This window comes from Marmota monax, unplaced genomic scaffold (assembly GCF_021218885.2).
Source record: "Marmota monax isolate L192 unplaced genomic scaffold, Marmota_monax_Labrador192_F-V1.1 WCK01_AAM20220418_F8-fsc00173, whole genome shotgun sequence".
Taxonomy (NCBI): Eukaryota; Metazoa; Chordata; class Mammalia; order Rodentia; family Sciuridae; genus Marmota; species Marmota monax.
In genome coordinates, this window is record NW_026694620.1 from 1417069 (window position 1) to 1444375 (window position 27307).

General features: G+C 37.4%; 1 protein-coding gene across 4 annotated transcripts in view; it reads left to right on the forward strand.

The window, feature by feature from the left end:
* The window catches only part of LOC124078024 (ATP-binding cassette sub-family A member 6), a 59609-nt gene extending 38217 nt beyond the window's left edge, over positions 1 to 21392 (forward strand). The window contains exons 27-40 of one of the 4 annotated variants that reach the window (XM_046422622.2): positions 166 to 285; positions 1615 to 1692; positions 2861 to 2952; positions 3832 to 3958; positions 4506 to 4623; positions 7349 to 7440; positions 7869 to 8053; positions 8582 to 8657; positions 8734 to 8828; positions 16949 to 17068; positions 17248 to 17388; positions 18494 to 18573; positions 20722 to 20777; positions 20907 to 21392. In XM_046422622.2, the coding sequence (XP_046278578.1) occupies positions 166 to 285; positions 1615 to 1692; positions 2861 to 2952; positions 3832 to 3958; positions 4506 to 4623; positions 7349 to 7440; positions 7869 to 8053; positions 8582 to 8657; positions 8734 to 8828; positions 16949 to 17068; positions 17248 to 17388; positions 18494 to 18573; positions 20722 to 20777; positions 20907 to 21008 (1482 nt within the window). In that variant the 3' untranslated portion in view covers positions 21009 to 21392. Of the gene's footprint in view, positions 1 to 165; positions 286 to 1614; positions 1693 to 2860; positions 2953 to 3831; positions 3959 to 4505; positions 4624 to 7348; positions 7512 to 7868; positions 8054 to 8581; positions 8658 to 8733; positions 8829 to 16948; positions 17069 to 17247; positions 17389 to 18493; positions 18574 to 20627; positions 20778 to 20906 lie in introns of those variants that run through there. The other 3 variants (XM_046422623.2, XR_006846785.2, XM_058572184.1) reach the window with 3 other exon arrangements.
* Positions 21393 to 27307: the final 5915 nt, after the last annotated feature.

Here is a 27307-nt window from a genome sequence, read left to right on the forward strand (position 1 = left end):
CCTCCTCCTTTCTTTCTCTGGAAGTGGACACAGTGATGGCATGTAAGTATGTTTGCATATGGTGAAATTCTGATATATGTGATAAGAGCCTTTATGCCTTAATGATTTCTTAAGTGTTTATGGGCTGAGTGTGTTTGATGTAATACATTTGGACTTTCCTTGTAGGTCTTGACTGTCATGCCTTACATCATTTTAGTCAGTGACTTCAACATAACTGTGATCATTGTCAGCATGGTATTACTTCCATCATCTACTTTGGAAGTATTTCTACTCTTCCTGTCAAAGGTAAGAAGTCTTACCATCTGTGTCCTTGATAATGTATATGTAGCCTATGGAAGTGCTTCTCCAAGATCTACAAGGATAGAAAGTGGATTAGTTTGAATTGGAAATGATATAAAATGACCATGAGGTATTTCTCTGGGATGACTAAAATGTTCTAAACTTGAAGTATGATTCTCCACAGCTTTGTAAACTTACAAACATCCTAGAATTGTGTGCTTAAAATGGGTAAATATTATGGCATGAAAATTGATCCTCATAAAGCTATTTAAAAAAAGCCTTCTTCTATGCACCTTGCAAAAATATATGCCCCATTAAATGCTACTGAAATCTAACATCAGATTTAAAAGAGCTCTCTGGGTCAATGGGTATTCATTATCCACTCTGAGGATAAATTCATGCATCCTACCATCTAGGTATTCAAAAACATGTATCAAACACTATTCTGCTAAGCATTAGGACACCTGATGAACAAGATCCCATAGTCCTTCCTTTCACAGAGTTTAGAGGAGACAAAGATCAACTTCCAGAAAGTGAACACAACAAACTTAAAGGTTACAAAGGAGAAGGGCAGAGGGCCAAGGGAGAACATGCAAAGTTCAGCCAATGTGCTCTGGAAAGTCAGAATTCTTATGGGGACTTGATGTTCCCATACATTCCTAAAGGATAATTAAAAGTTAATGTGTCAGGGAGTGAGGCAGGGAGTAAGCATGTTCTGCAGAGGGAAGCAAAGGCATCAAAACAAAAATACTTCTCCATCAACTGAGGGATGTATGGAGTTCTTGACTGTATACTCAGCTCTTTGCTTAAAGCATTTTGCTTTTAAAATACAAGTAGAAATCAGCAATGGGAAATCCATTAATCTAGATCTATCACATATTAGGAGGAATGAGTTACTCTCTGAATGAATTGACTGATGAAGAAAGAATAACATGATAGTGCTATTTATTATGATGGGAAATGGTCACCATGTAGGGAGAAGGAACCCTGTGAATAGGCTTTTGTGGGACACTATTTTCACGCTGCCTACACCTCTCTCTTCCATGACTTCAGTGGAATTTCAGCAAATGTTTTGGTTTTTAAACCAAGAGTTGTTTTTTTGTTTTGTTTTGTTTTAATTAGAGGAGAGGAGGTTGCCTGCTCATTGAGAAACAGAGACTTGAGTAGGAGGCTTCCCTGTTTCTCTGCTGAGAATTTGTCTCTAATGTACATAGAGGAATTGAGCTTAATGAAGAAATCAGTCAAGTCAACTTGTGAAATTTCATATTATTTAAGTACAAATTATAAAGAAGATGATTTTCACTTAGCCCCCACCCCTTTTTTTGGCCTTTTCAGAGAGCACAGGAATACCATGAAGAATTTCAAGAATTCAAATTTCACCTGAGTGCTGTTGATCTTCTAGTGTGCCTAATAGTAAGAGGATCTTATTACCTCACCACATACTCTTTTGAATGGCTGTCATTTACTATAACTATATGATCTTGTCTAGGATATACCGGCTCTGAAAGTGTTTCAAATAAAGTCTTAGATAAATCAATTACATTTGGATATAAACTTAAACCTTAGAATTACTTCTTATATGCATGACTAGAGTGTATAAGACCAGAATTCAACATAAAATTAATTTTTGTTTCTCCTGTTTACTGCCTCCACTGTATTTAAGAAAGCTTGTAAAAAATACAGATACAATATAAATTAAATCTTTTGAAATTAGATGAAAAGACAAAAGTTGAACAAGAATGAAATAGAAAAATGATTATGTTAGCAATTTCAGGCTGAGAAAAACTACTATTTTTAAATACTCTGTGTCAGACTTCTCTAGGTGTAAAAAAAACATAGACATCCCTGTTCTCAGAGACCTTATATTTGGGTGAAGTAGATAGGTGGTAATCTAATTAAATTATATGTACTGTGTTAGATGGGTGGCCAGGAAAGGCTTGGAGAAGAACATTCCAGGAGATGGCAGGAGTGACCTTTGTTTGTCCCTGGGTCATCTGGGAGGCCAGTGTGGTTTAGGCAGAGCAAGCGAGGGGCAGAGTCATAGGAGAGATAGTCACAGAGGCAGTGGAGTAAGTGTAGAGTTTGGAGAAGGGGCCACACAGAGCAGTCTGGGCCACTCTAAGGACACCAACACTACTTTGAGTGATGGAGGAGTCTGAAGGGTCTTAGGCAATGTGGTACAATCAGACTTACGTATTGAAGAATAGCTCTGGTGACTGGTGAGAAGGGATGTTTAGGTTAAGAGGAGCTGAGAGAGACCAGGTGGGAACATGTTGTAATTATCCAGATGACAAATAATAATGACCCATGTAGGAATAACACAGTAGGGGTGAGAAGTAGTTGACTTATGAATAATTTTGAAGATGAAGCAGGCAGAATTTACTGACAGACTGAATGTGGGTTGTGAGCAGAACAAAGGAGGCAGGTTCACTGAGACAGATTGTGACTGAATAACTAGGTTTCTCCACTGACTTATAAGAATTCACAACAATGTTACCTGACAAACACCACCAATTTCACATGAATGTTTAAGTTACATTTCTGAACTGATGTTAAATAAAACTCTTTTCTTGTCTCTTAGCCTTATGTCCAGGCTTTGCTATTGGTGTTTATTCTAAGATGCATGGAACTAAAATGTGGACAGAAAGTAATACGAAAAGATCCTGTTTTCAGGTTGGTAAAATTTTTAATTTTATATTTGATATCATACTTTAATATTCCTAGGTGGTGGCTGTACTGTCAGCTTGTGATTATGGATTTATGTGTACAATCTAAGCAGTATGATGTTTGGCATTATGATCAATGGATTTCTGGTTTACTGCCAGGAATTCAGAGTTCTGGGAGAACTTGGCCTCTAAGCTGCTGAGGGAGACTTTAGTTTCTCAAAAATATGACGAGCACCCAAACACACCATTAGCCCATCCAAGAGTGTGCACTCTTGAACAGACTAGGTAGGATGAATTGATTTAGCAAAGTAGTTCATAGTATTTCACAAGTGGAGGGCTCTGGAAAGACTGAACAGTGAAAGATGTTGACACAATGGGCCTGATGAAGATGGGCTGAGAGCAAGCAGAGGCATGAGAATGAGTTGCATTGTCAAGAGGAAGGAGCAGTATTTGCTGATGAGTTTGAAAGGTCAAATCCACTTACTGGAAGAGAGGGATTCTGGCTAGTGGGACGGGAGTTCTCAGCAAAGCAGAAGAAACACTGGCAGTTATAATCACCACCAGTCTAATAAAAGAAAGGACACTTGGAAAATTACAGGGACACTGACTTTTTTTTCTTTTGGTGCCAGGGATTCAATTCAGGGGTGCTTAACCACTGAGTCACATCTCCAGTCCTTTTTATATTTTATTTAGAGACAGGGTCTTGCTGAGTTGCTTAAGGCCTTGTTGAGTTGCTGAGGTTGGCTTTGAATTCTCAATCCTCCTGCCTCAGCCTCCTGAACTGCTGGAATTACAGGCATGCTCCACCACATCTGGCTGAAACACTGACTTTTGATATGTCTTTGACAAGTGGAGAATCACATGTAACATTTCAATTTTTCTCCAGAATCTCCCCACAAATTCAAAATGTTCCACTTAATCCAGAAATACATGTAGATGAAGATGAAGATGAAGATGTTCAAGCAGAAAGAATGAGAGCATCAAGTGCCCTGACCACTTCAAACGTAAATGAGGTAGAAAAGCAAGAAATAAAGCATGTTACTGGAAACACCCAAGAAGTATCCAACTGAGAGTTCCATATCTTGGTTTTCATTTTGAATGTTTGGAGTTTGGTGTGTTTTTAATCCTTAAATATGCAGACACTTTTTTGGAAGATAAAAGAACACAAAACATAATGATTTTATTCTTCTTTTGAGAAAATGAGTTTTGACAATTAGTGCTTGCATTTTAAAACTGAACAAATCTTCTTGAGTTGAATAATTAATGTGAGATTTGTTATAAAATACTAAGTGGAGATTAAGATTTTAAGGGTTAGTCTTTCATTCTGTGAGTTGGAGGTCGTGATGTTTCCATGAGCTTGGCCACTCTCTTCTGGCAAGGTCATTCATATTTTCTCAGTCTATTTAGAAATAGGACACTATTCATGTTAATGAATGCATATTACATTTGTAACAAACTTTATGGATTACTCTTTCAAAATATGGTCTTCTCTATGACATAAGTCATGAAAGGTCCTAGCAGGGAGATCATAGCAACACATCATGCTGTTATCTTTTCTAGAATCCAGTCATAATTGCCAGCTGTCTACACAAAGAGTATGCAGGCCAGAGGAAAAGTTGTTTTTCAAAGAGGAAGAAGAAAATAGCAGCAAGAAATATATCTTTCTGTGTGAAAAAAGGTCTGTGATAACCACATTTTTAAATGACACTTGTATTTAGAAATATCCACTGAGCATCTATGCTGTCAGCATTGTTTAATTTGCAAAGGCCTTCATTCACTCATTTATCTGACATACTTTTTAAGTTTCCCAGCGATTATTTTAGGATCTGGAAAAATAATTATGGAGAAAATAGGCAAATATTCTAGCCTAGCAAGTTTTACATCCTACAAAGAATCCATAAATAAAATAACTTACAAAGAAAGTTATCAGATATCAAGTAAGTTAATGTGGAAAACTGAAATATTTTAAATGACATGAATGATGTGGAACAGTGTTTGGTTAAGGTCAGGGAAGACATATTAGGGCAGTGACAGTAAAGCCAGATCTGGTGATAAGAAGGTGTGAGTCCATGTGAGCATTAAAAGATCAGAGCACCCAGGTAGAGGAAACTTCAAGGGCAGGGATTCATATCAACACATCAGGAGCATTTGTGTCTCAGAGAGGCCAGTGGGTGCATCTGAGAATAGAAGGGAGGAAATCAAATGATGGGTGGGGCTGGGTGGGATAAGCTTTTAAAAACAGAATATTTTTTATTTGCATTTCTCTAATTCCTAGAGATGATGAACACTTTTTCATATATTTGTTGATTGATTGTATATCCTCTTCTGAGAAGTGTTTGTTCAGGTCCTTGGCCCATTTGTTGATTGGATTATTTTTTTTTTTGGTGCTTAGCTTTTTGAGTTCTTTATATACCCTAGAGATTAGTGCTCTATCTGATGTGTAAGGGGTAAAGATTTGCTCCCAAGATGTAGGCTCTCTATTCACCTCACAGATGGTTTCTTTTGCTGAGAAGAAACTTTTTAGTTTGAATCCATCCCATTTATTGATTCTTGATTTTAATTCTTGCACTATTGGAGTCTTATTGAGGAAATCGGGGCCTAATCCCACATGATGAAGATTAGGGCCTACTTTTTCTTCTATTAGACTCAGAATCTCTGGTTTAATTCCTAGGTCCTTGATCCACTTTGAGCTGAGTTTTGTGTCTGGTGAGAGATAGGGGTTTAATTTCATTTTGTTGCATCTGGATTTCCAGTTTTCCCAGCACCATTTGTTGAAGAGGCTATCTTTTCTCCAGTGCATGTTTTTGGCACCTTTGTCTAATATAAGATAATTGTAATTTTGTGGGATCGTCTCTGTGTCCTCTATTCTGTACCATTGGTCTACCAGTCTGTTTTGGTGGGTGCCAATACCATGCTGTCTTTGTTACTATTGCTTGTAGTATAGTTTAAGGTCTGATATAAGGATGCCACCTACTTCACTCTTCCTGTTAAGGATTGCTTTAGCTATTCTGGGTCTCTATTCTGGGTCTCAATATTTCCAAATGAATTTCATGATTGCTTTTTCTATTTCTATAGATACTTTTGTGCTTTTGATAGTATGGTTATTTTTATAATATTAATTCTGCCTATCCAATAGCTAAGATATCATCTCATTCCAGTCAGAATGGCAGTTATTATGAAGACAAACAACAATAAGTGTTGGCGAGGATGTGGGGAAAAAGGTACACTATACATTGCTGGTGGGACTGCAAATTGGTGCAGCCGATATGGAAAGCAGTATGGAGATTCCTTGGAAATCTGGGAGTAGAAACACCATTTGACTCAGCTATCACTCTCCTTGATCTATACAAAAAGGACTTAAAAACAGCATACTATAGGGACACAGCCACATCAATGTTTATAGCAGCACAATTCACAATAGCTAAACTGTGGAACCAACCTAGATGCTCTTCAATAGATGAATGGATAAAAAAAAATGTGGCATATATACACAATGGAATATTACTCAGCAATAAAAGATAATAAAACCATGGCATTTGCAGGTAAATGGAGGCGTTGGAGAAGATAATACTAAGTGACGTTAGCCAATCCCCCCAAAACAGATGCCAAATGTTTTCTCTGCTACAAGGAGGCTGATTCATAGTGGGGTAGGGAGGGATAGAAGAACTCTAGATAGAGCAGAGGGGTGAGAGGTGAAGGGAGGAGGCAGGGGTTAACAAGGATGGTGGAATGTGATGGACATCATTATCCAAAGTACATGTATGAAGACATGAATTGAACATACTTTAATACAAATAGAGATATGAAAACTTGTTCTGTATATGTGTAATAAGAATTTTAATGCACTCTGCTGCATTTATTTTTTAAAAATCAATTTAAAATTTAAAAATATGAAAAAAAAGAAATTCATATTTCATTCCAAGTTAAGGACTACAATTGGAGTACTTTTAGCAGGGCTGTGTCATTGTTTAATTTATATTTTGAGAATACACATGCTGGCTACTACTGTTCCTGAATTTGAGTAGGGGGAAATTTATATCTGCTTGGATGAATGGTCATAGTAGTTTGGGCATGGGTGATTGGATTTGGGATGAAGTGTCCCTGACTTCCAAGGTATAGGTATCATTTATGTCTGTACTACTATAGAAAACAATTTGGGTACGTTTTTAATGGAAATAGGAAGTCTCAGTGAATGAAGATAATGTATTGACATCAACTTTATAAACTTTTTGCTAATATTTTATATAATCATAAGAATTAATGTTTTGGCAACATGGATTACATATATATTACAAATTATAAAATGATACTGTCAGCTGCACAGATGTGATTACATTGAAGAAACAGGTTTATGTAAACTGTGAATTCACTTCCACTATTAATAAACTGATTCTTTTTTGCAGGTGAAGTTTTGGGATTGCTAGGACCCAATGGTGCTGGTAAAAGTTCTTCTATTAGGATGATAGCTGGGATCACAAAGCCAACAGCAGGACAGGTACTGAGAAGCAAAGAAATGCCTTCCAATCCCAGCACAGAAATTTCATGATCAATATAGGTTATATCATTGTAAGTCTATAGTTTTTTATATTTTGGATATTTTTATTTTCCCTCTTTTATTACTTTCTCCAGGCATTTAAAGGTTTATAAAAGAAGTTGGGATGTCCCCAGAAACCAAATACCTTTTCTTCATCACAATATCTTGGAAACCCCTGAGGCTTATTAGGCCTCCCAACTCCCTACATGTCAGAATGTAATTTTATATCAATAGAGTACATGCTTTCTGTAATAAATATGAAGCAATTTCTAGGGTATTCCTTTGATGATCTGACAGTTTAGGCATTATTTAGCTATGTGTCAGTTTTTTGATTACTTGTACCGCTGGAGAAAAGGCTACATGTTTTAAAAACTGTTTTACCTTTGTAGGTGGAACTGAGAGTTGGGGAATGCAAGTCATTTCTGGGTCAGCAGGGAGATGGCATGGTCAAGTTCCTGGGGTACTGTCCTCAGGAGAATGTGCTGTGGCCCACCCTGACAATGAAGGAACACCTGGAGGTGTATGCCACCGTGAAAGGGCTGCAGAAAGAGGACGCTGCCATTGTGATTTCACGGTACAGAGAGGTCCTGCGATTCCTTTTTGCCAAGAGGCAGGGAAGCTGTATCATTGATGATGAACTCACCAATAAAGAGTGGAGAATGAGAAGGCATTTACACCTTTTCAGAGCATTGGTGGTAGAACAGGGATGAAGGACAAGACGTGGTTTCCTGCATCCCTGAAAGAGGAAATTTTTAAAAATGATTATATAAATTATTGCCAAGGAAAAAGTTAATGAAATCATGCATAACCATTCATTTCAGTCTTTCTAATAAAAAACTGGAAACTGAATAAACATCCATTTTCAGTTTCTCATTCAGATTTCTAGAATTCTAGTTTTTCTTTAAAACTTTTTTTATAAGGTGAAAAATATTATGTTCCAAAATGAAGAGGTTTTTTCTTTATCATGACTTTGAGTTTGGGGCATGACTTAGCATTTTGAGAATAGTGTTTCCATGAGTTCCTTCAGTTCTGTTAGGATTATAGGCTTACATTTTCCAGAAATTCTTGCTTGACCTCATATGCTTATCCTGTTTTCTATCAGACTAGTGAATGCTTTCAACCTGTATGAGCAGCTAAATGTTCCAGTGCAGAAATTAGCATCAGGAACCACCAAAAAGGTACATGTGATATTTGATGTTCTTCTCAGGGCTTGCATGGCATGAAGCCAAACAGGGGTGTTTCTCTGCATTGCAGCTATGTTTTGTGCTGAGCATCCTGGGAAATTCACCCATCTTGCTTCTGGATGAACCCTCTACAGGCATAGATCCAACAGGGCAGCAACAGATTTGGTGAGCATTATCGTAAGCCTCAGAGCCATGAGTATAAATGTTGTGTGAAGTTGTGCTTATAAACTGATCTTGGAAATCATCCCCTGAAATCTATTGGTTTCTGATTCAGTGGAGATTGTGTCCTAATCTGCTGCTATAGTTTGGATCTTGAATGTCCCCTAATGGTCCCTGAAGGCTTGGTCCCCAACCTATAATGCTATTGAGTGGTGTGACCTAGTGGAAGAAAGTTTGGTCATTGGAGGCATGCCCTTGGATGGGATATTGGGATGCTGGCCTCTCCTGTCTTCTTCCTTCCCAGCCAGCTTGAAGTGATCAGCTTTTCTCTATCACATGCTACCATGTGATCCATGATGTTCCACCCTGCCTCAGGCCCCAAAGCAACAGAGCCAACTGATCATGGACTGAAACTTCTGAAACCGAGCCAAAATAAACTTGTCTTCCTTTTAATTTTATTTTCCTAGGTATTTTTCACAGTAATGGAAAGATCATGTGTTAGTTATTCAACAGCTATCATTATAATAAATACCTGAGAGAATCACAGGTATTGCAGAGAAGAGATTTATTTAGCTCATCTCTTTGGAAGTTCAATGCATGATCACTTTGCCCCATTGCTTTGTGCCTGTGTCAAGGCAGCGCGTCATGGTGGCAACGTGTGACAGAGCAAAACTGCTCACCTCACAAGCCAGGGCAAAGAAAGCAAGAAAGCAAGAAGGGAGCTGAGGTTCCACAATCTCCTTAGGAAGACAAGCCCCAAAGGACACAAAGATTCCCACTAGCCACCCCACCTCTTAAAGGTCCCACCTCCTCCCAGTGGCACCACCCTAGGCATCAAGCCTTTAACCTATGGACCTTTGGGGACATTCAAGATTCAAACCATAGCAAAGATAATTCATATTATTGAGCAAAAAAAAAAGTTTGCAAATATGTGATCCTAATCTGCATCATATTCTTATAGTTTTCAGGCTTAAAAATGATCCTAAATATTTTGTTGGAGTTTTGGAGTTTGGGGTATTTTAATTTGGAATATATTTTAATTGTGCCTTTTAATTTTTGAGATTATCTTTTTCCTTTATCTCCTTCTACTCTCTTTTCCTAGAGACTGTTAATTTACTGACATCATTTCCTTTCTTCCCCCATTTTAAAAAATACTTTTTAGTTGTTGAAGGACCTTTATTTTATTTATTTATTTATATGTGGTGCTGAGAATCGAACTCAGTGCCTCACACATACGAGGCAAACACTCTACAGCTGAGCTGAAACTCCAGCCCCTCATTTCTTCCCTTTTTAATTTATAAAATTGTTTATTCAATTTTCCAGTCTTTTCTTCTTACTTTATTTTCTATGAGTTACTCTCTGGATTAATAAAACCTTCAGTAGAGTTTCATATTTGTGACAATCCAAAATTTTTCAAACTTTAAAAAATCCTCTATTATGGAAAATTTATGCAAATGTACATAAAATGATTTACAAATCTGCTGTATCCATCACTGAGTTTCAGTAGTTAACAATATCAGGCCATCTTGATATTTAACTAACACATTCACCTACTTCCTTTCCCTACCCTTCAATTATTTTGAATGAAATATGAGGCAGCTTATCCTTTTTTTAATAAATATTTTATTTAGTATCTTCAAAAGGTAAAGAGAATTACTTAAATTATTTAATAATTTAATACTAAATAATAATTCTTAAATTATTTAATAATTTAATAATAAATAATAATTATTAAATTATTTTAAAAAGATATAACAACACCATTAGCATATCTAAAAATATTAAAAACTTTTATTTAGGTTATCAAAACATAGTATTCACTTTTCCCTGATATTTTTTAATTAGGATATTTTAAAATTAGATTTAAAAACCTATCTATGGGGGCCTGCGACCCACCGGAAGAAGAGGAGCAGCGACCTGCTGAGAGGCAGAGCCGCCCCCTCCCCGTGCGCCGGCAAGGTAGACGGAACTGTGACCACCCACAGAGCAGGCCCAGCGGCCTGCTGAGGGGCAGAGCCGCCCGCCGCCCCCCGCGCCTGCCAGGTAGGCAGAACTGTGACCACCGACAGAAAAGGCCCAGTGGCCCGCGGCGGGACAGAGCTTCCAATCACTCCTGCAAGGTAGGCGGGCCTGCGACCCACCGGCAGAAGAGGAGCAGCAGCCTGCTGAGAGGCAGAGCAGCCCCCTCCCCCCGCGCCTGCAAGGTAGATGGAACTGTGACCACCATCAGAACAGGCCAGACCTGCAACCGACAGACAGAACAGGCCCAGTGGCCTGAGGAAGGGTAGAGCCGCCCCCCCCCCCGCGCCTGCAAGGTAGGCGGACCTGGGACCCACTGGCAGAACAGCCCCAGAGGCCTGCAGAGGGGCAGTGCCGCTGCCTGCGCCTGCAAAGTAGGCAGAACTGCGACCACCGACAGAACAAGCCTAGCGGCCCGCAGAGGGACAGAGCCGCCGCCCGCGCCTGCAAGGTAGGCGGACCTACTACCGACCGGCAGAGCAGGCCCAGCGGCCTGCCGGCATGGTAGGCACATTGCCCCAATTGGATGAGGGGCAGAGCCGCCGCCCGCGCCTGCGAGGGAGACTTTGCAACTATACAAGACCAATATAAATATATAGGGGGAAAATTCAATAGCGCAACAGTTTCACCAAGTAGAAAGGAATGCGAACAGTATGAAGAGACAAGGAAAGAAAGGACCACAAGCAATGCAGGTCAACTCAATATTAGAAGGGGTAATAGCTGCAGCAGATGGAATGTCAGATAAAGAATTCAGGATATACATGCTTCAGATGATCTGGAGTCTCAAGGAAGACATCAGACAGCAAAATCAGACAATGAAAGATCACTTCAACAATGAATTACATAAACAAATCCAAGAAGCAAAAGATCAACTATACAGGGAGATAGAGGTTATAAAAAACAAACAAACAGAAATCCTAGAAATGCAGGAAGCAATAAACCAACTTAAAAACTCAATGGAGAATACTACCAGCAGAGTAGAACACTTAGAAGATAGAACATCAGACAATGAAGATAAAGTATTTCAACTTGAAAAGAACATAGACAGCTCAGCAAGACTGTTAAGAAACCATGAGCAGAACATCCAAGAAATATGGGATAACATCAAGAGACCAAATTTAAGAGTCATTGGAATACAGGAAGGGGCAGAGTTTCAAACCAAAGGAATGAGCAATCTATTCAATGAAATAATACGAGAAAACTTCCCAGACTTGAAGAATGAGACAGAATCCCAAATCCTAGAAGCCTACAGGACGCCGAATGTGCAAAATCATAAGAGACCCACACCTAGACACATTATAATGAAGATGCCCAACATACAGAATAAGGAGAGAATTTTAAAAGCTACAAGAGAAAGGAAGCAGATCACATTTAGGGGTAAGCCAATCAGGATAACAGCTGATCTTTCAACACAGACTCTGAAAGCTAGAAGATCATGGAATAACATATTTCAAACACTGAAAGAAAATGGGTTCCAACCAAGAATTGTGTTTCCAGTGAAATTAAGCTTCAGGATGGAAGATGAAATTAAAACCTTCCACGATAAACAAAAGTTAAAAGAATTTGCAGCTAGAAAACCATCTCTTCAAAACATCCTTGGCAAAACATTACAGGAAGAGGAAATGGAAAATAACAATGAAAACCAACAGTGGGAGGTAGGACAGTAAAGGGGGGAAAAATAATCAAAGAGGAAAACAAACCATGTTTAGTAACATAAATAAACAAATATGGCTGGAAGAACAACCCATATCTCAATAATAACCCTAAATGTTAATGGCTTAAACTCACCAATCAAGAGACACAGGCTAGTAGAATGGATCACAAAACAAGACCCAACAATATGCTGCCTACAGGAGACGCATTTGATACGAAAAGACATACATAGGCTGAAGGTGAAAGGTTGGGAAAAATCATATCACTCATATGGACTTCGGAAACAAGCAGGAGTGTCCATACTCATATCAAATAAAATAGATTTCAAGCCAAAGTTAATCAAAAGGGATAAAGAGGGACACTACATACTGCTTAAGGGAACCATACACCAACAAGACATAACAATCATAAATATATATACCCCAAACAATGGTGCAGCTATGTTCATCAAACAAACTCTTCTCAAGTTCAAGAGTCTAATAGACCACCATACAATAATCATGGGAGACTTCAACACACCTCTCTCGCCACTGGACAGATCTTCCAAACAAAAGTTGAATAAGGAAACTATAGAACTCAATAAAACAATTAATAACCTAGACTTAATTGACATATATAGAATATACCACCCAAAATCAAGCAGTTACACTTTTTTCTCAGCAGCACATGGATCCTTCTCAAAAATAGATCATATATTATGTCACAGGGAAACTCTTAGACAATATAAAGGAGTAGAGATAATACCATGCATCCTATCTGATCATGATGGAATGGAACTGAAAATCAACGATAAAAGAAGGAAGGAAAAAGCATACATCACTTGGAGAATGAACAATAGGTTACTGAATGATTAATGGGTTATAGAAGACATCAAGGAGGAAATTAAAAAATTCTTAGAGATTAATGAAAACACAGACACAACATATCGGAATCTATGGGACACATTGAAAGCAGTTCTAAGAGGAAAATTCATTGCTTGGAGTTCATTCCTTAAAAAAAGAAAAAACCAACAAATAAATGATCTCATACTTCATCTCAAAATCCTTGAAAAAGAAGAGCAAAACAACAGCAAAAGAAGTAGAAGGCAAGAAATAATTAAAATCAGAGCTGAAATTAATGAAATCGAAACAAAAGAAACAATTGAAAAAATTGACAAAACTAAAAGTTGGTTCTTTGAAAAAATAAACAAAATTGACAGACCCTTAGCGATGCTAGCGAAGAGAAGAAGAGAGAGAACTCAAATTACTAGCATACGGGATGAAAAAGGCAATATCACAACAGACACTTCAGATATACAGAAGATAATCAAAAATTATTTTGAATCCTTATACTCCAATAAATTAGAAGATAGTGAAGGCATAGATAAATTTCTTAAGTCATATGATCTGCCCAGATTGAGTCAGGAGGATATAGACAACCTAAACAGACCAATATCAATTGAGGAAATAGAAGAAACCATCAAAAGACTACCAACTAAGAAAAGCCCAGGACCGGATGGGTATACAGCAGAGTTTTACAAAACCTTTAAAGAGGAACTAATACCAATACTTTTCAAGCTACTTCAGGAAATAGAAAAAGAGGGAGAACTTCCAAATTCATTCTACGAGGCCAACATCACCCTGATACCTAAACCAGACAAAGACACTTCAAAGAAAGAAAACTACAGACCAATATCTCTAATGAACCTAGATGCAAAAATCCTCAATAAAATTCTGGCGAATCGGATACAAAAACATATCAAAAACATTGTGCACCATGATCAAGTAGGATTCATCCCTGGGATGCAAGGCTGGTTCAATATATGGAAATCAATAAATGTTATTCACCACATCAATAGACTTAAAAATCAGAACCATATGATCATCTCGATAGATGCGGAAAAAGCATTCGACAAAGTACAGCATCCCTTTATGTTCAAAACTCTAGAAAAATTAGGGATAACAGGAACATACCTCAATATTGTAAAAGCAATCTATGCTAAGCCTCAGGCTAGCATCATTCTGAATGGAGAAAAATTGAAGGCATTCCCTCTAAAATCTGGAACAAGACAGGGATGCCCTCTCTCACCACTTCTGTTCAACATAGTTCTCGAAACACTGGCCAGAGCAATTAGACAGATGAAAGAAATTAAAGGCATCAAAATAGGAAAAGAAGAACTTAAATTATCACTATTTGCAGATGACATGATTCTATACCTAGCAGACCCAAAAGGGTCTACAAAGAAACTATTAGAGCTAATAAATGAATTCAGCAAAGTGGCAGGATATAAAATCAACACGCATAAATCAAAGGCATTCCTGTATATCAGCGACAAATCCTCTGAAATGGAAATGAGGACAACTACTCCATTCACAATATCTTCAAAAAAAATAAAATACTTGGGAATCAACCTAACAAAAGAGGTGAAAGACTTATACAATGAAAACTACAGAACCCTAAAGAGAGAAATAGAAGAAGATCTTAGAAGATGGAAAAATATACCCTGTTCATGGATAGGCAGAACTAACACCATCAAAATGGCGATATTACCAAAAGTTCTCTATAGGTTTAATGCAATGCCAATCAAAATCCCAACGGCATTTCTTGTAGAAATAGAGAAAGCAATCATGAAATTCATATGGAAAAATAAATGACCCAGAATAGCAAAAACAATGCTAAGCAGGAAGTGTGAATCAGGCGGTATAGCGATACCAGACTTCAAACTATACTACAGAGCAATAGTAACAAAAGCAGAATGGTACTGGTACCAAAACAGGCGGGTGGACCAATGGTACAGAATAGAGGACACAGAAACCAATCCACAAAACTACAACTACCTTATATTTGATAAAGGGGCTAAAAGCATGCAATGGAGGAAGGATAGCATCTTCAACAAATGGTGCTGGGAAAACTGGAAATCCATATGCAACAAAATGAAACTGAATCCCTTTCTCTCACCATGCACAAAAGTTAATTCAAAATGGATCAAGGAGCTTGATATCAAATCAGAGACACGCCGTCTGATAGAAGAAAAAGTTGGCTTCGATCTACATACTGTGGGGTCGGGCTCCACATTCCTCAATAGGACACCCATAGCACAAAAGTTAATAACTAGAATCAACAAATGGGACTTACTCAAACTAAAAAGTTTTTTCTCAGCAAAAGAAACAATAAGAGAGGTAAATAGAGAGCCTACATCCTGGGAACAAATCTTTACTCCTCACATTTCAGATAGAGCCCTAATATCCAGAGTATACAAAGAACTCAAAAAATTAGACAATAAGAGAACAAACAACCCAGTCAACAAATGGGCCAAGGACCTGAACAGACACTTCTCAGAGGAGGACATACAATCAATCAACAAGTACATGAAAAAATGCTCACCATCTCTAGCAGTCAGAGAAATGCAAATCAAAACCACCCTAAGATACCATCTCACTCCAGTTAGATTGGCAGCCATTATGAAGTCAAACAACAACAAGTGCTGGCGAGGATGTGGGGAAAAGGGTACACTTGTACATTGCTGGTGGGACTGCAAATTGGTGCAGCCAATTTGGAAAGCAGTATGGAGATTTCTTGGAAAGCTGGGAATGGAGCCACCATTTGACCCAGCTATTCCCCTTCTCGGTCTATTCCCTAAAGACCTAAAAAGAGCATGCTACAGGGACACTGCTACATCGATGTTCATAGCAGCACAATTCACAATAGCAAGACTGTGGAACCAACCTAGATGCCCTTCAATAGATGAATGGATAAAAAAAAATATGGCATTTATACACAATGGAGTATTACTCTGCATTAAAAAATGACAAAATCATAGAATTTACAGGGAAATGGATGGCATTAGAGCAGATTATGCTAAGTGAAGCTAGCCAATCCCTAAAAAACAAATGCCTAATGTCTTCTTTGATATAGGGAGAGTAACTAAGAACAGAGTAGGATCGAAGAGCATGAGAAGAAGATTAACATTAAACAGGGATGAGAGGTGGGAGGGAAAGGGAGAACAAAGGGAAATTGCATGGAAATGGAAGGAGACCCTCAGAGTTATACAAAAGTACATATAAGAGGAAGTGAGGGAAAGGGAAAAATAATACAAGGGGGACAAATGAATGTCAGTAGAGGGGGCAGAGAGAGAAGAGGGGAGGGGAGGGGAGGGGGGATAGTAGAGGATAGGAAAGGCAGCAGAACACAACAGACACTAGTATGGCAATATGTAAATCAATGGATGTGTAACTGATGTGATTCTGCAATCTGTATATGGGGTAAAAATGGGAGCTCATAACCCACTTGAATCAAAGTGTGAAATATGATATATCAAGAACTATGTAATGTTTTGAACAGCCAACAATAAAAAATTTTAAAAAAAATAAAAAAAAACCTATCTATGAAATTTCTCCTCCATTTTGCTCTCTCTCTCTCGCTCGCTCACTGTTTTTCTGTATTTTTGTTTTAAATTTTGTCTTGGCTCACTTCAGGCAGACAATCCAGGCAGCTGTTAAGAGCACTGAGAAGAGTGTCCTCTTGACCACCCACTACCTGGCTGAGGCTGAGGCTCTGTGTGACCGTGTGGCCATCATGGTGTCTGGAAGGCTGAGGTGGGTATCACTCCAGAGCCTGCACTTGACACCTAACACAGAATCCCTGTGGAAAGGGCAGAACTGCAGTGAGCAGCTGGAGCCTTTCCTTTCCCTTTCCACTACCTTGGAAATTGAAGAATTGCATCCAAATGTTAGTGGTAGTGTTTTTTCCAACATGTTCTCCTTCTTACCCATAGATGCATTGGTTCTATCCAACACCTGAAAAGAAAATTTGGCAAAGATTACATTCTAGAACTCAAAGTGAAGGAGCCTTCTCAAGTACCTTTGATCCACACCGAGATTCTGAATCTTTTCCCCCAGGCTGCGCAGCAGGAAAGGTGAAAAGGGTTCTGACTTTGGAGAAAGGTGTGGGCTTTACCCTCAGGTTTCTTTTTTGCTCTGGGAGAATTTCATTGTGATTTCACTTCAAATCGTAGTTAGGGACCTCAGGAAAGGATTTGTTGACTCTTCCTTATTAGAAAAGGCTTGGGAGTTGTCCTGTACCCCTTCACAATATAAAGAAACTGCAATCAAGATAAAGAATCTCCCTTTGATGGAATTTTCATGCTTTCATATGAAGAAAAGTAAGGAGTGTGTATGTGTGTGTGAGTGTGTGTGTGTGTGTGTGCGAGTGAGATTGGGGGAGGACAAGATGGTTGAGTGAGAGCTGAATTTAAGACAAGTACATCAAAGAAACAGGATATAAAAATTGCTATTTTTATTTTAGCAAAGTGAAAATGTAATTGACTATCTAAGGTATGCTTCAGGGCATGTAACTCAGTCCTGTTCTTAGATTTTGGTGTCACAGATTAAACAAGAGGTTTTGATATACATGGGAAGACCATGGATGGTATGATGGAAGGAGCAGGGACTGGTCTGTAGGGAGCCTGTCCTGTGGGTGTGGTCAACCTTTGGGCCATGTGGGAGCACCAACCTCTATTTGGGAAAGAGCTGAGAAGAGGGCATGAGAGTGTGCAACCAGAAGTAGTACATGGAAACAAGATGTCCCAAATCAATTCTGACTGTTCCTTTGAGGCCAGCGAAGTCTTCAGGTCTTTTATGTCCCTTCTTCCAGCTTCAATCTCTCTTTACAAGTCAGCTTTCTGGTGACAAGTCTGAACTTTCATTTGAGATTGTTATCGATATAATTGAAACTCATCAAAGGGAAAAGTTTAGAATATTTCTTTGCAACAAGGTAACAGTTTGGGTAAACTTAGCATAATATGTAACTATGCCAGATCATTACTAGAAGAATCTACAAAAGCAAGGTACCAAAAATGATTAACTTTTTCCATTGATGAATGATAAATGATCATTTTTATTTTAAAAAGAAAATTGTTGTTTTAAAAAAAGAAGTTAGTGATAATAGCAGTATTTATTTTGATGCTTGTCTTTCCCCTCAATGGAGATTCTGAGTTGAAGATGACATTTTCCTGTTCCCAGGTTTTCTTCCTTGTTGACCTTTAAGCTGCCCATAGCAGATGTTTACCCTCTATCTCAGGCCTTTTACAAATTAGAAACAGGTAAGAATGACCATATTTAAACAAAAGTCTTGAAGGATCAAGACTTTTAATTTAGTGGAGATGATTGGTTGTATGATATATTTTTTAAACAGACCCAGCAGGGCATGATTTTTAAGAATGGTAATTGTAGATGATGATAGGTGTGTTAGTCACTTTTCATAGCTGTGACCAAAATACCTGACAATAACAATTTAGTGGAAGAAATTTTCAATTCTGAGGTCACCGTTTCAGAGGTTCAGTTCATGTTGGACCAATTCCGTTGCTCTGGGACTACAGTGAGGCAGAACATCATGGTGGAAGGGCTTGATGGAGGAGGGCTGTCAGCTTGTGTCAACCCAGAAGCAAATACAAAAAGCAAGGAGCCAGGGATAGATATAATCTCCAATGACACACCCCTAGTGACCTACTTCCTCTGGCCACACCCTATCTGACTACAATTACCACCCAGCAATCCATTCAAGTGAATAATCCATCAAATGAATTAATCCACTGATTAGGTTATATCTCTTATAATCATTTCACCTCTAAATATTTCTGCATTACCACATGAGTTTTTCAGGGGATCCCTCCCAATCAAATCATACCAATAATTAATCCAGCTGTCTGGAAGGAGGTTAATCTGCAGTGCAGGAAGGGAAACTGCGTGAAAACACACAGCCATGCTTGACCATTCTTACTGGGCCTCCACAACATTACCCTCATAAAGCCCTTTGGTGTGGCCTGCTTTTCCTACTTATACACAGTCCTTCACACCACATGTCCTAATGAGTGCTTCACCCCTCTTCTCCTTCCATATCTACCTCCTTCTCACTTTCCTCCCTCAGTTGATGTCCTTGCTTTATATTTCACTAATAAAAGGAAAGCAATAGAGAAACCTTCCATTTGTCCATCAACCTCCTCATATCTGTGCTGGTGTTCTTAGCCTTCCTGTGGCTTTGAATGATAGCTCAGGCCATTCCCTGACTGAGCATAATTTCTCTTGCTACTTGCTATCATTTTTCTGCTTTCAAGTGGGTCATTCTCAGCAGCAGACCAGTGTGGTGTAATTTCTCAGCACAGCATAGTGGTGAAGAGTTCAGAGTCCAGAGCCAGTCTTATTGGTTCCCATGCCAGTGCTGTTGCTTTCTACCCAAGAGACATTAGGTAAAAATTGCTTGATACCTGCCTGTCTAGATGGCTCATCTCGACAATGAGGAATAATATCAGTGCCCTCTTTGCCAGGTTGTTCAGAGTATTCAACAAGTTAATTTCGAGTACCTAGAACTGTGCCTGGTTCCTTGTGCTTGAGATAATAAGTAATCTCTGCTGTGCTCCTTTCACTCTAGACAATGGACTTCCTGGCTCTTCCTAAATGCTGCCAGACATAGTGTTCCTGCCTCAGGACTTTGTATTCTGAAATTCTTCCTAAATATCCAAGCTGCTTCTCCACTGTTTCTGGTTTCTGCTCAACGATCACCTTATTTCTGTGACCTTCCTGAACATCCTATTAAAACAAGTGCCCAGCACACCCTATTTTATTTATCTGCTTTCTTTTTCTCTAGAGCCACTATAATAATTTACTCTGTTATATACTTAAGGGTTCATGGATTTATGCCCATATTATCCCCACTAAGATGCAAATACAAAGGCAGAGAGTTTTGCCTGTTTCTTTATTGTTCTGTTTCTGGCATCTGAGAGCACCTTTCATGTAGGAGATTCTTAGGCTGTACTTGATAAACCATGAACATGTGAATATGTGAATCCAGTGACAGATGCCATTTAGAGTTTGTGGTAGAGAAGACTAACAGAGACCTGGTGAGGCAGGTGAACCTACTAAGGGGAGTACGAGATGGGTGTGAAACAAGAATAAAATCTTCCTCATATATTAAGGATATGTCCGTAAAGGAACATTTGTAATTGGCCAAACACATATGCTAATATCACAACACATCTTATCAGACAAGGTTTGAAAAAATCCTAATATCAAGATGAATTTAGTATGCATTTATATTAACTACTTATGATGTTCATTATATCATCCTTCTGCAAATTATTTGTCTATTTGTTTTATCTAGTTATATTAATAATTTGAAGATTTAGTTCATATAACTTGGAACAAATCCTGGTAATAAAATGCCAGCATCTATACCTAGTTCTTTTTCCCACCAGTTAAACATAACTTTAACCTGGAGGAATATAGCCTCTCTCAGTGCACGCTGGAAAAGGTGAGTCTACCACTTGAATTTCTCTCATCCCTATTAATTTCACATGCAAGCAACATGTGTATTTTTTCTGATTATTTGGAAGACAGTTCATAATCTGATTATTCCCTTTTCTTCTTGTCTCCTCTTTAGGTATTCCTGGAACTTTTTAGTAGGCCAGAACTGGGAAATGTTGATGAAGAAGTTGATACAACCATGAGATGGAAACTTCTTTCTTATTCAGATGAACCCTAAGACCTCAAACCCAATGGGCTGATGTGCTATGAACATTTATTTTATGTAACAATTAGCAGTGTGTATGATTTAAAAAATGATTTGATATCAGGATCATGTATATGTTGTATGCGTAGTCCATAAATGAATAAATTTAAAAGTTATTCCTTTTCTTATTCTTAGGGGTGGTGCAAAGTCTGTGATAAAGGCAATACTATTAATACTGATAAAGGTAAAATCACCCCAAGAACCAAACACTGGGTATTGGAAAATAAAACTACAAGCTTAAAGCATTTTCAAATATGACTTTGTTTTTCACTTGCTGAAGTAGGTGAGGGTACTTCAAAAGCAGGAAGCTGCGTGACAGCTTCATGCTGATTTGCTATATCAAGTTGATTTTTTTTTTAATACACAAATACAACTCAAATTCTTTTCCTAAAACCTTTACAAAAATTATTTTGACTTACATAGAGACTAAAAGGCCCTTGAATTAAAAAAATGAACAAACATGCATATTTGAAAAGAAGCTTTGAGTATACCTTTTGAAAAAGGGGAGTCATAGTAATATTTGTGCCGAATTTTAAAATTTTGAATACTAAGCTTATGTTCTTATGATTAACCTCATTTCCTCATCAATAGTTTTATGTGTATTTGCTACTCTTATAAGGTCATCTTCCCATTATTTTTGTATATGTGCATATAGTATATCGGTATACATATGTCTTCTGCATATCAGCTTAACATATATTTTTTATCCTTAAAAATAACTATGTCCTTATGAAAATTTGAAAATTTTTCTCCTGTTTTAATTTTCTGGTGATGTATCATCTAACTTAAAGATATCTTTTATGCTCAGCAAAGACAATTTTATAATGGAAAATTATATAGAAATTTAAAAATATTGAATAAAAATATGACATTTTTTCCACACAAAACTTTAACTATTTCCTTCTTTCTTTAGTATATTTTTAATATAGTTATAAACATATAGTATACATAATTTTTAAAAAAGATATACATACTTACTTATATACCATTGCAATCATTTTAATTTACTTTCAAATTTATAATAAGTTTGCAGGTTTTTATGTTTTCATTCAATCTTGTGTTATTTGTATTCCTTGTCATTTATTTTGATTACTCAATCTTTTTCTTATCCATGTTATAAGATTTTTATATAATTAAATATTTTACCTGTATATTTTACACATGTGGTGCTGAACACCCCTAATCTGAAAACTTGAAGTTCAAAATGGTCCAAATCCAAGAATTTTTGAACACCAACATGGTGACACTATTGGAAAATCCCCACCTGGCCTCAAATAACAGGTCATGGTCAAAATCTCAGGCACAATAAAAATATTATACAAAATTGCTTCCAAGATATGTGCATGAGATTTATATAAAACGTAAGTGAATTTTGTTCTTAGACTTGAGTTTCATCTCCAATATATTTTATATATTTGCAAATACTTTAAAAATCTGACAAAAAAAAAAAAGAAATTTCAAACTCTCTGGTTCCCAGCATTTCTAATAAGGGATAATTCAAACGGTACCATCATTACCTCTGAGGAGTTACATTTCCAAATCTATGATAAATGATATATAGTTTGCTGTTTCTTAAGGAGCTATTTGTACTTTATACATTCATATCAGCTGAGTTTGGCTGATCTAAGAAGAAGCTGAAGAGATGGGAGGGTAGAAGAAGACAGGGGTTAGAGTATTTCTTCCCTCCTCTTTCTACTTTGGTGCCAGATCTCTAGGAGTAGAATCATCTAGGCCTATAGCTTTTGCCCTCCTCCAGTCACACCCTAACACTCTTGGCCTCCTAAGACTGTTGACCTCAGGAATGTACATGATAGCAAAATCACCACTTAAGTTGTCCTCCCTAACAATTTATGGCTGTAGTGGCTTCTGCTCAGATAAGCTACTCTTGGCCAAATTTATTTGCATTTGTTAGTTTTTATGATTTCTGGTTATGACTGGCCCTAAAGTCTCAGCCTCTGATTGGTATGAGAAACATCAATTTTCAGTTTTCTTAGATTTTTTTTTTTACCTTGTAGGAAAGAAATGATAACTTCCAAGCTGTTTACATGTCAGAGCTGAAGAAACTGAATTTTAAATATTAGGACTTCTTAATTAACTTAAATTTAAATTTAGATCCCCACCTGGGGCTAGTGTCTACATATTGGATGCTGCTTTTCTGAAGTTAATTAGGATCTCTCTCCTCATCTTGAACTATGTTTTCTAGGGAACTCAGCTCAAATCATGTCTCTCCTTGCTATAATTGCTTTTTTATATCATAAATAGCCACTGTCCTCAACACTCATCCTGAGAAAAATTAGTCATTGTTATTATTTCATGCAGTAAATATTTATTTACTTTATAAATATATTGATTAGTCTCTAGCATCCAACTATTTCCTTCTGGGTTTTATTTCTTTCTTCTTGAAGGATTTCTTATTAGTGGTTCTTTCAGAGATATCCATAGAAAAGCTGTCTCAAATTTTTTTATGGAAAGTTGTGTCTCTCTTACATTTATACAATGAATTATGTTTAATTATTTATGATAATAAATATATTTAATATAATGTAGATGGCATATTCATCAGCCTTTCCGATACCACCCCAAAACTTAGAGGCTTAAAATACCAATCTTCTTTTCCCTTTCTTTTCTTTTTCTTTTGGTGCTACTGGGAATTAAACACAGGGGTTCTCATCCATTGAACTACATCCTAGCCCTTTTTATTTTGTTTTGAGACAGGGCTTCTCTAAGATACCTAGGTTGGCCTTGAACTTGCAATCCTCCTGCCTCAGCTACCTGAGTAGCTGGGAATACAGGTGTGCACCATCACGCTTAGTTACCTTAGTTTCCTTGTCTTGTTTCTGGCATCTGCACTTTCCATTTTTCCCTTGAATTCAATCTCTGTTATGTCTTATCCATCTTATTCATATCTTTATGAAGAAAGCATTCACATGAGCATAATCTGACAATGCATAGAAATTTTTCTATTCTAAAATCACAACATGTGTTATTTAGGTGCAAATAATAAATTTAAGGTATCTTTTTCAACTTTCTATGTTTTATACCAAGTAAATTAGGAAACTTGCAAAAAGTACTCATCATGTGAGTTCACAAGATTAATGATTATATATTGAAAACAATCCTTTTATTTTTATTTATTTTTTAAAGTGGTTTTTTATTTGTTCTAATTAGTTATACATGACAGAAGAATGCATTTTCACACATCATACAAAAAGGGGTATAACTTCTCATTTGTCTGGTTGTACATGTTGAAGAGTTACAAAGATAATATAATCATATATGCACATAGTATAATAATGCCCAATTCATTCTACTACCTTTCTTACCCCTAAGCCCCCTCCCCTCCCTTCACTCCTCTTTGTCTAGTCCAAAATACTTCTGTTCTCCCCACCTACATTGTAAATTAGCATCTGCATATGAGAGAAAACATTCAGTCTTTTGTTTTGGGGGATTGGCTTATTTCACTTAGCATGATAGTCTCCAGTTCTATCCATTTACAGGCAAGTGCCATAATTTCATTCTTATTTAAGTAATATTCCATTGTGCATATATACCACAGTTTATGTATCCATTCATCTGTTCAAGGCCACTTAGGTTGGTTCCATAGTTTGGCTATTGTGAATTGAGCTGCTATGAACATTGATGTGGCTGTGTCACTATAATATGCTGATTTTAAGACCTTTGGGTATAAATCTAGGAGTGGGACAGCTGGGTCAAATGCTGGTTTCATTCCAAGTTTTCTGAAGAATCGCCATACTGCTTTCCGTACTGGTTGCAACAATTTGGAGTCCCACCAGCAATGTATGAGTGTACCTTTTTACCCACATCCTTACCAACATTTATTGTTGCTTGTATTCTTGATAATTGCCATTCTGAATGGAGTGTGATAGAATCTCAGTATAAACAATCCTTTTAGATGATGGAATACATTTTAGTTTGCAGTTCCCATTGAATGTTTAAAAAAATAACTGAGCACCTGCACTTATGTTAATAGTCAAAAAATTATTTCTATGAAGGAAAAGAGAAGTCACAAAATTTAACATAAATTCAATCAAACATCTGAAAAGCAAATATGTAATAGGAAGGATTAAAGGACAAAAGTATTGTGGAGCAAGGCCTGGATTTCCTCGTCTAGAAGAGGGAAAGAGCTGAGATTTTCCAGAGTTTCCATTTAGGCTTTCTGCTCAGGGAATGGCATCACTTTTACACATCAAACTCCAGCAAAAGAGGAGAAGAAATTCAATGTCAGCAAAATTGAGTTCTACCAAACACAATGAACTGTGTGTGGCTTTAATAACTCACCTATAGTCTGTGATGACATGTAATCATGATTGATGGTGATGTTCAGGGAGCCCCAGTCTTAAAAGCTAAGATTATATAAGGCAAGAGTAAGAGATTATTATATGTAAACATAAGGATATTTATAAATTCAACCTTTAGAATATTAATAAAAATATTAAATTATATTTGTGTACTGAGCAAATTACCATTGGTAAAAATAATGAAATAAATAGCAAACCTATTATGAAATTTAAAAATGGATGTGTCAGTTTATATGTTATTTAGCATTACCATCTGTGTTAATGTTGGTGAGTTGAATTTAAGTAACTCAGCTTGTTTGATAACTATGTTTTCTTTCCTTACTCATTTTAAGTATTTTTGATGACGTTTTTATGTCTCATTATTTATCAGTTTCATATCCCTTAATAATTTATTGATCCATTGCTGGTTTCAAGTAATGACTGAAAATTTTTGAAATGTAGTTTTGAGCTATTAACCTAGGAAAAAATTTTACAAATATTCTTAAATTTCAGCAGCACTACCTACACAGCAGGACTTTGAGCAGGACCCACAGTTCCTCACATGACTAAGGTAATCTTCCATTCTCGTTGATGCCTATTTCTAGAATCCTAAGGCTCTGCTCAGTACACCTGCTGGTCTATTTCTTTTTTTTTTTTTAAGAGAGAGAGAGAGACAGGGAATTTTTAATATTTTATTTTTTAGTTTTCGGCGGACACAAGATCTTTGTTTGTATGTGGTGCTGAGGATCAAACCCGGGCTGCACGCCTGCCAGGCGAGCGCGCTACCGCTTGAGCCACATCCCCAGCCCTGTTGGTCTATTCTTAACATTTGCTCCCTTCTTCACAGAAAAATATCTTGACTCTCAAGGTTGAAACTTTTGCTTTATATCGTCGTATTTAAACATTCTCTCAGCTCTCACTGGCACTTCCTTTACTTCTTATGACCGAGAACAAAATAGCCTACTCCTTTCCAATGTTATGCTTTCATCTTGCTTCTGACCCACTCCCTTCTTATCCATGCCCCTTTGAAAAAAGAAGCTCTCCATCTGTAACTTGATTTCTCCTTTGTTTTCAGCATTTTCCCTTTCACTTCCCTTTCTAAATTTCATTAAAAAAGAAAACCAAAGAAACTTCCCTTGCCCAAAGCAACTCATTTTGGCTACCATCCAAACTTTCTTTCATAATCAAGATTCTAGAGAAGAATAAATGATACATTTTTATTTTTCCTTCCTTATTTCATATCCAGTGTTGTACATCTGAAACTCTGAGCAACTTTCATGTCCCAGCTCTGGGAGGAATACAGCAGTGAGGGTTCTTCATTATTCAGATGTCTGCAGTATGGAGTGGGAGAGAAAAAAATATCATTAGTTTAAAACAAAGTGAGGTGCATTCTGCAAAAGCACAGCCATGGAATGCTGTGGAAGCACCTGGGAGCAGTATGTGATCCATGTGGAATGAGACAGGCAGGGAGATTTCAGAGCTAAAATTCAAAGGACATGTAGGAGCTAGGCAGAGGGATGTCTCACCAGGGAAAGGCCAGCGGAGGGTAGGGCTTAATTCTAGGAGAGCAAAGAGATGTAAGTAAGACCGTGGTGCATTCACTGAAAACAGTCATGTTGGATCTGGAGAAGGGGAAAGGGCCAGGGGGGTGGAGAGAGGAGCAAGGACCAGGGGATAAAAAGTTCTTTGTATTTTCAAGATAAGGAAGGCACTGTCGAGGCAGCAATGAAAGTAATTTAATAAAAATTTTATGTCAGGGTGACCCTATGTGGTGTGAGAAAGTATTGCTTTTACATTTCAAATGACAGATAGGCAAACAGTGGAGATTTGGCATATTTCAAACATCCAGTAAACTTCTAAGAACAACAGAAAGTAGGAGGGAGTGATATTTGACAAAAGTATTGACTGAAAATTTCCCAAAACTTTAAAAAGATTCAAGTTCTTTGATTGCAAGTAACCACAATGTACCATGCA